The sequence below is a fragment of the Oryzias melastigma genome, unplaced genomic scaffold, assembly GCF_002922805.2.
Source record: "Oryzias melastigma strain HK-1 unplaced genomic scaffold, ASM292280v2 sc00355, whole genome shotgun sequence".
Lineage (NCBI taxonomy): Eukaryota > Metazoa > Chordata > Actinopteri > Beloniformes > Adrianichthyidae > Oryzias > Oryzias melastigma.
Genome location: NW_023416953.1, coordinates 23,914 through 34,868, shown reverse-complemented (window position 1 = coordinate 34,868; position 10,955 = coordinate 23,914). Strand labels below are relative to the sequence as shown.

Sequence of the window (10,955 nt, the reverse complement as noted above, 5' to 3'; positions counted from 1 at the left end):
TACAGAATTCCTCACAAAAAACCCAAAGCTTAGTTTACACTTTAAAGATCTATTTTTGTGGATTTCAATATTTAGAACCATCATTGAATGTGTTGAATGACTATGAGCAAATAGTAAATGTTCTAATTTTATATCTGGAGGTTTAAATAATTGGGATTTTTAAATTAGATTATAATATATCATGGCTATTCACCATAAGTAATGGAAAACATGGCTCTGTATGGATTTGGTTTGTTTATACCATTTGTTTTATTGCCTGATGTGTGGACTTCACTATTTTGTTGTATTGTTTCTTATGGGTTATGTAGAATTTAAGATAACGTTCTCAAAGATAAAATTCCTCCTTTACTATCCAATTATTTTGTGAATGGCATTAATAACAAAAAGGTGCAGGTCAGCTAAGCAGCAAGTCCATCCAAGACGAAAATACTTTGCCATCCTGTCTATCCTGGACCTATTCTTCTTCCCTCCATAGCCGAGTGGGAACATGGACGTCTGGAGGACAGGACGCCAACTCTGTCAACAAGAGCACACAGTAAACCTGATTTGTTAAAGGAAGAGTATTGTTAATTAAGTAAAACTCAGATCATCAATGCAGACATTTTTCATTTTGGAAACATGTATTGTTATTGTTGCAGAAACCACTGACTTCTACAAGCCCTGCTGCCCTCTCTTGGAACAGGAGTCTCTGCTGGGAACATCTGTTGCTGCTCCTGCACCTCTTTCTCCAGTGCTGTCTCCTCCTCCAGGCCCATCCACTGCTCCAGGACCCATGCGTGTGTGCAGGTGTTTTTTTTTCATGCTTTCTAGCAACTTGATTGTAACTAACAAAACAAAGACAATCTCCCATGTTTCAGCGTTCCACCATCCCAGTCTAACACAATCTTTGACCTTATTCTTATAAACGATCAAAAAGAAGAGGAAAAGGCCCAGTCTGTGAACCTGAGAAATATTTAAAGTGAAAGAAAAAAGAGAGAGAGAGAGAGAGACACACAGACAGACGGACGGACGGACGGACGGACGGACGGACAGACAGACAGACAAAATACATGTCTTGTTTTACAAGTGCATTGTGGCTTGGTCTTTGAACAAAATGATCATATTGTTAAGATTTCTTAAAGAACCGACTTTATTAAACTTTAAATCAGGCCAGTCAAAAGACAATTTTCATTATAATAAATTGTATTCAGTCAATTTTAAAAAAATGGGAGGGAATCAAGCTCTTCATGGTTTGTAGTGGCTCTTTAAAGAGACGTTTTGGGTCAGGAGGAAATGACGAGACAGACTACTCTATGGGCTGCCAGGTCACTGCTCCCTCCGCAGTGAAGTGGGCCATGAAGGTTTCCCTCACAGTGAAGGCTTCCCTGGAGAAGTTGTTGGCTGCAAGCCTTCCAAGCCCACGAAGTGGATCCTCTGCAGTGACCACAGTCTCCCCCTCAGATGTTTCACTGGCAAAAGACCTGATGAAATTGTGAAGCAGGCATGTTGTCTTCACAAACTTCTCCAAAACTTCAGGCCGGACATCAACCAGGCGCTGAAACAGGCGCCATTGTGCAAACAGAAGGCCAAAGGCGTCCTCCACCACCACCCGTGGCTGGGAGAGGCGGTAGTTGAAGATACGCCTTTCTCGGGTGAGGCCGCGACTAGGGAATGGACGCATCATGTTCCGTCGCAGAGGAAAAGCCTCGTCTGCCACAAAGACGTGGGGCAGGGGTCCTCGATGCTCCGCTCCTGGGAGGGGGCAGTCTGGTGGCAGATTGAGTTTGCCACAGCGAAGCGCCTGACCAAAGGTGGAGTTGGCCAGGATGCCGCCATCGCTCGTTCTGCCGTAGTCCCCAACATCGATCACCCTAAACCGCCCGAAGGCGTCCACAACCGCCAGGAGAACAATGGAGAAAGGACCCTTGTAGCTGTGTAACTGGGATCCTAAGTTGGGGGGCACCTTCAGGATGATGTGCTTCCCGTCCACAGCTCCACAGCAATTTGGGAAGTTCCACCGCTGAAGGAATTCCTCGGCAATGCACCTCCAATCCTCTGCTGAGGGCATAGCCAAAAAGTCCTTCACCAGCCCGTCCCAGATGGCAGTCACCACCTCTGGGATGATTATGGCGACTGTAGAGACACCAACACGGTAACTTGTAGCAATGGTCCGGTAGGAGTCCCCAGTGGCCAGGTAGCTGAAAAAGAACAAATACTGAGTCAATTTCTTATTAAAGACCAACTCCAATGAAAATATTGTTTTTTTAAATATATTTTTAACACACTCTTCTAACATTTATATCACAATGGAGGGCATGTAAAATAAAATTCAAGCTTAAAAATGCATTTCTGAGAATTTCTTTATTCCAGGGTTCTGCAACCTGCGACTCCAGAGCCACATGTGGCTCTTTTATCTCTCCATGGTGGCTCCTTGGTCAAACGTAAAATAATTCCTGAAGACAGTTGACCCAGCCACATCAACTGTCTGAGTCAGCTACTCCCTGCTAACGGCAAATAAAGCCTGCAAACTAAGACTACCACAAACTAAAAAGCTGTCACAGCTAAAGACAGAGAGGGGACTAAGAACAAAAAAAAATAGCAATTCTTTAAAGCAAGATTACTTAACTAGCATTTATTTAACTCAAATTAGTTAAATGTATAAATTGGTGGCTGAGGTGCACAGAGAAGATAAACGCTGTCTGTTTTTACATCCCTATTGACCTGAAGACGTTCTGTTTGCTCAACACTACCTCCAGAATGCACAGATTTTATATGCAAAGAAAACCTTTTGTAAAAAATTGGATCTTTTATGAGTTAAAAACCCATTATCTTATAATGAACAACATTAATCAGTATAGAAAACTAGTCCAAAGAGCTCTTTTACTGTTAAAGTTTGACGACCCCTGCTTTATTCAAATCAGTAAATCAAGAGCAGACTACATAAGCAATTCCTTGAAGAAATTGCGTCTGATTGCTGAAAGCAATGACGATTTAAAGCATTTGACAGCCGCGAGCATTAAGGACCTTCTGTCCAACGTGCACGCCTAGTTTCGTCCATGTAGGTCATTTACTTTTGGAGATACTGGAGGAAACAACTGGAAAATATTCTAGCGCCACCTGTTGGAGTACAGTTGTGAAAGTCGTTGCGCTTACTTATCTTACATTGTGGAAGCAGTCTTGAAAATTTGGTGAAGTTATGTGGAACTGTTAAGGAACTGCAGCACTGCAAACTTTTTAATCTGTCCTGTCTAATTTGCATAAAGTATTTAACAAAAACAGTATGGAACTATTCAAAACTGATTTGTGGTAGTCCAAATAGGGTATGTGCAGAACATCACAAAGATTCGTCAAAATATGTGACAGAGAGTCAAAAAGGTGTTTTACACAATAGAGATCGCTGATAAATATTCACTATTACCTTAGTATCCAATTAATCATAAAGGAGTCAAAGCTAGTGCTCAAGACAAATGCTCTTGAAGACTAAGGCCGAAACACTTTGCTGCTACAAGTGACCACCTGGTGGTGCAATAGAGCCAAAATTGATAGAGTTTATAAAGATTCGTTTGAAGTATCAACTTACAAAGTTTCATACCAATAGGTCAAACACTTTTCAAGATAAAGGGATTTAAAATTTGTCCATGGTATTTTGAATACAAAAAAAATAATTATAAAAATTCATATAAAATTGATTATGACACTAAATGGTAAGAAATTTATAACCAAGTATCTCCTTAGAGAGCTTAATAAACTACAAGTGCTTGCATTTTGATATCTACAATTACTTAGAAGATACAAGAACTACTCCAAAGTTAGCTAATCCTTCTTACGTCACCACTAGGTGGCGTAGCTGAGCTACTTTTCTAGTATGTTATACAAGACACCACATACAACATATATGTTGAATTTTATGTAGCTAGGTTAATATTTTGTTATATTTTAAGACTTGTGAAGTTCTGACAATCTGTACAGGATTTAGAGCATTTTAAAATCTGGGACCACACCCACCTCATTAGCATTACGTCTTTTACGAAAACAGTAAAGAATATCTTAGAACGAGTGGTACCATTGGACCCGGGATGGTCCAAATAGGGTATGTACCAATTTTCATAAAGTTTGGCGAAACTATGTTGAATAGGAAGCCAAAAACGGGTTTTACAAAAAAATCGCAAATAGCGAAAAATTTAGTTAGACGGAAGTGGGTGGTCCCAGATTGAAAAACATTTTCTACCATCCAAAGAACACATGGGGAAAGAAAGCGCGTTGATACAACTTACGGTATTCGAGATGGAGGCCAAAAACGAATTACTTATAAAAACAGCTGCCTGGTGGCGCTGTAGAGCACTATTGAGCCACAATTGATATAACGTGTAGATTGCCACCGGGTCACAGACAGAAAAAAAAAACGTGCGGTCGGGCGCGCTAGTTCAATGGTTTTAACAAGTCTAAAGGTTTAAACTTAGCCTTTGTGGTTAAATTCCCCTTTCACTGCAAAGTAGATGCTAATCAAACGCTAACTTTAGCCGAGTCTGAACTGTGTAAAGGTTAAATAAAGCAAAATAAAACGACACAACCATCGTAAAACAGGTATTTTCTGAATATAATAATAAACGTGAATCCACCGTGTCTTCATCTTTATTATCTGTGTTTGTGAAACATTGGATTGAAGACTCTGTCGCCACATTTCATTACACAGAGCGGCTCCTGCGGCGTGAGAGCTGATGTCTCCAGAAATCTGTTTTTTTGTCGAGGAAGACTCGGTTTTGTCTGTAAACAGCAGCTTTTTCTGTGAAATCAAAGGTCCCGCTTCAGTTCCTCACTGCTTCTTTCCTGCCTGAAAGAGAGGTTCTGAATACGTTTTATTGTTTTGTTTTCGTTAGGTTGGAGCTACTAACTAAGCAACTAGCTGCTCTCAGTCAAGAGACCAACACGGATGTAGAAAGCGATGCCCGGAAGTATTTCAAAATAAAACTTACTTCAGCATTAAAAAAATGAATAAACAACAGAAATAATTTGTTATCGTATTTGTATGTTTTGTCTCTGTGTAGCCCAGAACCAAGTGACTCACAAATCAGGGTCTGGGGACCACTGCCTTTTAGTTCACATCAGTCCTAAAGATGTGCTATATGAGTACTTTCCAGTACATATGAGTACATTCCATCACCATCCACCTCAGCGAAACATAAACACTCACCTGAGCACTGGTATCAGCTCACCTTAGCACTAACCGTTTGTGTGACAGAATGAATGTCATTATCTGAATGGGTTTGTTTGATGGAGCGTGTGAGGTGCAGTTACAGTTGAATTGAGTACATTATGTTTAGTTTGAATGTAGAGACTATTTTGGCCAACAAGTGTGTGTGTAAATATAGAGTGTGTGTGATGACAGGCCCCGCCCATTCTAGTTTATCACTTAGTCCTGGTTGTTTTATGATGTTGCTTCCCTCTGTTGCCATCTTCTTCTCCCTCCTCCCCCACCTCTCTCCCACCCCCTTCCTTTTTTCCATCCGGTACAACAACAATGAAAGAAAAAATAGATAGATAGATAAAATAAAATAAAATAAAACAATCAATATAAATAAAGTTTAGTTTTTTACTCAATAAATCCCTGTTGTGACAGTAAAATCTGCCCAACACAAGAAGCTCTCAGCCCACATCTGTTGGCTCAGCTGTTGGACAGGACAAGTTAAAAAAAAAAATCTTTATTTTTAACATGAAATAATGAATTTAATTAATTAATTTTAAAAAATGAATAAAAAAAAAACAATCATTAATAAATAAAATAATAACAATGACCATACAGCAGATACAGACAACTGAAGAAACCACATATTGACTGATTGACTGACCAGAGCAGTGTTTCTGTTGTTTATTATGATTGTGTTTAAGCTAAAAAAGATCAATGGGGATATATTTTCCCAAAAAAACATGTTCTTCTATATAATGCTAGTTTTTAGAGAGCATTTTTACCAATTATCGCAGTATCGCGACATTATTGATATCGTGAGCCATGTATCGCGTATCGTATCGTATTGTGAGGTACCCAGTGATTCCCAGCCCTACTGAACACGCGCTGAATCTTCAACCCGGTTCAAGATTTCCACAAACAGTCTCAGCAGCGCAGAGCTGTGACCAATCAGGGACTCTGATTTGGGAGCTGCTTGTGCGGCGTCTGCTTCAAAGCAGAGAACTGCCAAACATGATCACGAAACACAAATGAATCATCGGGTTAATATGACACCCAAACAGACATTTAAAAGGACAAGACAAGAGAAAATATGGAGCAACATTTGGGGATTCTCCCTGTTGTAGATGCAGAGGAGCGCTAAGTAACAATAAAAACACAATAGAAGAAGAATCTCCTCTCTGCTACTGCGTGCGTGTCTGCACTGCTCCGGTGTGGATACCACCTGCTGAGCGTGCGTTCATAAGCCCGCGCAGACCGCGTTCTTGAGTCATGGTCTGTGTGAAAGCACCCTGAGACTGCTCACGTGCGGGCATCACTCACGCGCGCGGAAGTAGTCAATCTCTCAGGCGAGGGCTTTTTCTGCTCCTGAAGGTCGGATTTGTCCGCGTGGAATGTTTGATGCTTGTGCGGAGATGTCTCATTTCTGCTGGAGTTTGGACATAAATAAAACGCCACATGTGTCTCCCATTCATTCTAAATGAGACATTCAGCCCCTCCCACACCCAGCGCGGCGTCAGAAACTCGCTTTTTGACAAGCGGCAAGCTGTGAATCTGTCACACGACGAAAGAGGGGCGGGGCACGCGAATCACGTTCAGTGTGAAAGCACTTCCAGCAGCTTCATGGCTCCTCCTCCTCCGTCCAGCTGACTGGAGGATTGAATGAATGAGTGAGGAGGTACTGGACAGCCCGCCGATGTCCCGCCTCCAGAGCCATATACCTCACTGTGATTGGTTCGTTCAGCTCTGCACACAACAACTGTCATTCATATCAGTCTTGCGGGCCGCACTAACAGTAATCTTTGATATGAAGACGCGGGCCGCAAATTATCATCCCGCGGGCCGCAGATGGCCCGCGGGCCGGGAGTTTGAGACTAGGGCTGCCACAAACGATTATTTCAATAGTCGACTAATCTCTGATTATTTTTTTCAATTAGTCGACTAATCGGTTCGTGCGGCGACTGGATGTAAAACACCCATCTTAACCATAATTGGCTTTAAACTTGGAGTGTTTAAGCTATATGCTAACTAAAATAAAGACAATAGTTTATTAAGCCTTTAATGAATCATGCAGGTTTTGTCCTTCATTTGTTTCTGGCATTAAGACAAGTCTTAAATCAAATGAGGTAATCTGAATCAACAACAGAAAACTTAATAAAAGCCTGCAAGTATTTTTTAAAGCTTTAATGTGTATATTTAATAAAACATGTGTAAAATATTTCAAAAGTGATTAGCAGATATAAACACACTCAAAATATTTGCTCACTGAAGCCTATTTATTAAAGCAAAAACAAAACACTAATGACGTCTTTGAACTGAAGCTATTCCTATACAATTTCCCCATTGTGAGACTAATAAAGGTTTTCTTAACATAAAAAACCTCAGCATGCCCAGATAAACAAAGAGCTTTAAGACATTACATCTTTAAAAAAGTGGGGAAATGTATATTTTCAAAAAGGGAGAAAAGCAGGGGATGTAAGAATGTACATTAGTACTTTCATTCTTTCACTACATCCACTGCACATGCGCAGAACGAAATTAAATCATATTTTTCAGTTTGATGGACTGCCCTTAAATCTGTGTTACTTCTTTAACGTTGTGGTTACTATGCTGTTTGTTGTCATTTTTGTGACTTTAAGTTACATTTAATTGTATGCTTATTCGGCTAATGTTATGATACACTTGTCAACTTAGCTCTGGACTTTTAGGTGAGCTACGTCACTTTTGGGACTCGCACATCGCTCCACAACTCTGCAGCAGATCCGTGCCGACACACAGCCTCTCTGTCTGCGCGGTGAATGTTTCAAAATCTGCTCTCTGAACCGAATGACATGATCGTGGCGCAGAATATGAATGAAGCCTTGGACAAGCGGTTCATTTCCAGTGTCCATTTCCCTCGCGGCGTTTGGTTAGAAGAATGCGGATTATGAAACGTTCATCAAGCAGACAGAAGCGCTGCAGACACAGATCTGCTGCAGATCAGATGGATTATCTCCAAACAGCACTGTAATGGCAGCCGAACAGGATCAATTTAAACCAGGATAACTGCTGCGGCAGAGCTAGCTGTGTTAGCGCCGATGTTAGCATAGCTAGACGAAGCTCTCTGTTCAATGTAATCAAACTCAGTCAAAACATGCTTCATCTTTATGCACTGCCATAGTGATCTCATGGAACACAAGTTCTGCCTTAAAGAAATGACATTGAACAATTTTCTTCTTTTAGTTTTCTTATGTTTCCCCACATTTTCGANGCGTATCGTATCGTATCGTGAGGTACCCAGTGATTCCCAGCCCTAATTAACACACAGGTGTCGAACTCCAACCCTGGAGGGCCGGTGTCCTACATGTTTTCCAACCAACCTGCCATAGAAGCTTTTTATAGGCTAAACACACCTGATCCAGGTAATCAGCAGCAGATAAGGTAGGTTTTCTAGAAAACCAGCAGGACGTCAGCCCTCGAGGACTTGAGTTTGACACCCCTGCACACTGCTAACCGTCTTAGCATCACTGTGAGGAGAACGGCAGACCCGGCATTAGAGACTGCGCACCATATTTCTGGGATCAAAACAAGGAAAAAACAAACAAAAAAACGACGCTTCGACGACCAAAATAGTTGTCGACTATTTTAATAGTTTCTCCTTTTCTGGCTTGATATGCAAACTGAAGGGGATCTAATTTTCCAGACACTAAGGAAGTTATCTCGTCTTTTAAGATTTTTTCAAAGGTTTTCATGACAAGGGACATGAGGCCGATGGGTCTGAACTCACTTAACTGTTTGGGATTTTTTGTTTTTGGAATTTGAGTTATTGTTGATTTCTTCCAAACTGAAGGAATCTGACACTGGTTGGCGCACATCTGAAAGAGTCTGGAGAAGACTCCACTGAGTTGGTTAGCACAGAGACTCAGTGTACGCCTACAGAGTGAGTCTGGGCCTGCTGACTTCCTTGGGTTGTTTTTTTTTTCAGCAGAGCTGTGACCTGATTCTTGTCAATCACAAGTTCATTCAGTAAAACAAGAGTTTTCCAGTGTTGGAATATGTTGTATAAATATGTTGTCAAAATGGGAAAAGAAATTGTTAAAAACATTGGGTAGTTCTGATTCTGCAACGCCTTCAATAGTGACATTATGTCCTCCACTAAACTGTGTTTCAATGTTGTCCTTATACTGTAAAACCTGCGCTCTGAACAGCAGCCACTCCCATACCTACAAAAACAAGCAGGTCCTCGCCAGCTTACGACACAAGTTGAGAACGACCCCATTCAGGAAGAGTCTGCTCTGCCAGCACCATCCCCAGTCTTAACACCAACACCCAATTTCGCAGGGCTCCTTCAAGCCCGGCAGCCGGGCGGGGCTTAAAGGCCACACACACAAAAACTCAGTTACGCACAAATTTAGTGCGAGACTTATTTCACAAATTTGTCAGTGAGTGATGCATTTAAATACTACTAGAAAATAAAAAACTCAAGAAAATAAGTAATTGCATAAATAATTAGTATATATATATATATATATATATATATATATATATATATATATATATATATATATATATATATATGAACATAGATATAGATATAGTTCACTCTGAAAGGCTTTGAAAAAAATCATGGTATGGCGCCTATTTTTTTTAAGCCAAAAATCAGACATTTTGAGAACAAAACTCTGATTTTTACTGTAAATTGTGTTTTTTTATTATTAGATGTTATGTTGATATATGTTCAAATTGGCCCGTTTTGCTCATGAGGTGTTTTACATTATGCTACCTTAGTAGAACAAAACGGGTTAGGAATCATCATTGTTACAGTACACAAAATGGAGGCCCCTAAACAGAATCTTGCCTGGAGCCCCCACAAAGCTGGAAACGGCCCTGGCAGTGGTTTATGCTCAAAATAGTTTTAGTTCATTGTCTTTCATACTGTCTGGAGTTGGTCTGAAAGAATTATTCAATACTGACCGTAGACAGATGGACAGGCGCTCTGCTGCTGAAATGGAGCGCCTGTAGTTTGTGTCCTGGTGAGTGATGCGTGCACCGATACGGGACAGCAGATCATCAAACTGCTGCGTGGTGAGACCAAATGACCGCTGGAAGAGGCTTCCATCTAGGCGCAGCTCCTGGAGAAGGCGGTGGAACTCATCGAAGCGCCGCTGGTTTATCTTATGAACCCAGACACGACGGTGAGCCTGACGACGTCTGCGTTTATTGTTCAAATAGAGATACACCAAGGCCACTCTCCGGGAATGATAACAATCCATATCCGCCAGTGCAGGGACACTAGCTGATCTGTTTGGCATTCAAAGGATGAGATTTTCACACCGCGTCAACATTTAGCACTTAGCTTCTTCCAACAGTAGCGGCAGAGACGAGCATGTAAACAGTGAAAAAGACCACTTTCCCTGCTTGCCCGATGTGAACAACATATCCCGACGCTCCGCACGCGGGAAAACCAGGTGTTAACGGAGCACGAGTTGTCTACCACCGGTTGTCGCTGTATTTTCGGTATGCGGAAGCAAAACGGTTGCACTGCTCTCCCGCAGTGGTCACTGTCAGTACCCAAGTCCCAATGCGACTGGGTTTGTTTCAGATTTTCACCAACGTCCGTGTCGCTGCATTTTCGGTATGCGGAAGCAAAACGGTTGCACCGCTCTCCCGCAATGGTCACAGGAGCTGTTCCCGGAAGTACCGGAAGTGCACCGGCTCTTCCGGTGACGTCATCAGACACATCGTCAGATCAAAGAAAAACGTCATTTTCACCTTTTATGACAACATTTTATCAGACAGAATGATGATTAGTGTG

The 10,955-nt window shown here is 41.4% G+C and overlaps 1 protein-coding gene across 1 annotated transcript; it reads right to left on the bottom strand.

Moving 5' to 3' along the window:
* Nucleotides 1-1,105: 1,105 nt before the first annotated feature.
* zgc:194221 (uncharacterized protein LOC100191015 homolog) lies at nucleotides 1,106-10,844 on the bottom strand. Its single transcript, XM_024261994.2, has 2 exons — nucleotides 10,115-10,844; nucleotides 1,106-2,177 (listed from the first exon to the last, which is right to left on the bottom strand). The coding sequence occupies exons 1-2, from the start codon at nucleotides 10,450-10,452 to the stop codon at nucleotides 1,286-1,288; spliced, it is 1,230 nt and encodes a 409-aa protein (XP_024117762.1). The 5' UTR covers nucleotides 10,453-10,844; the 3' UTR covers nucleotides 1,106-1,285.
* Nucleotides 10,845-10,955: the final 111 nt, after the last annotated feature.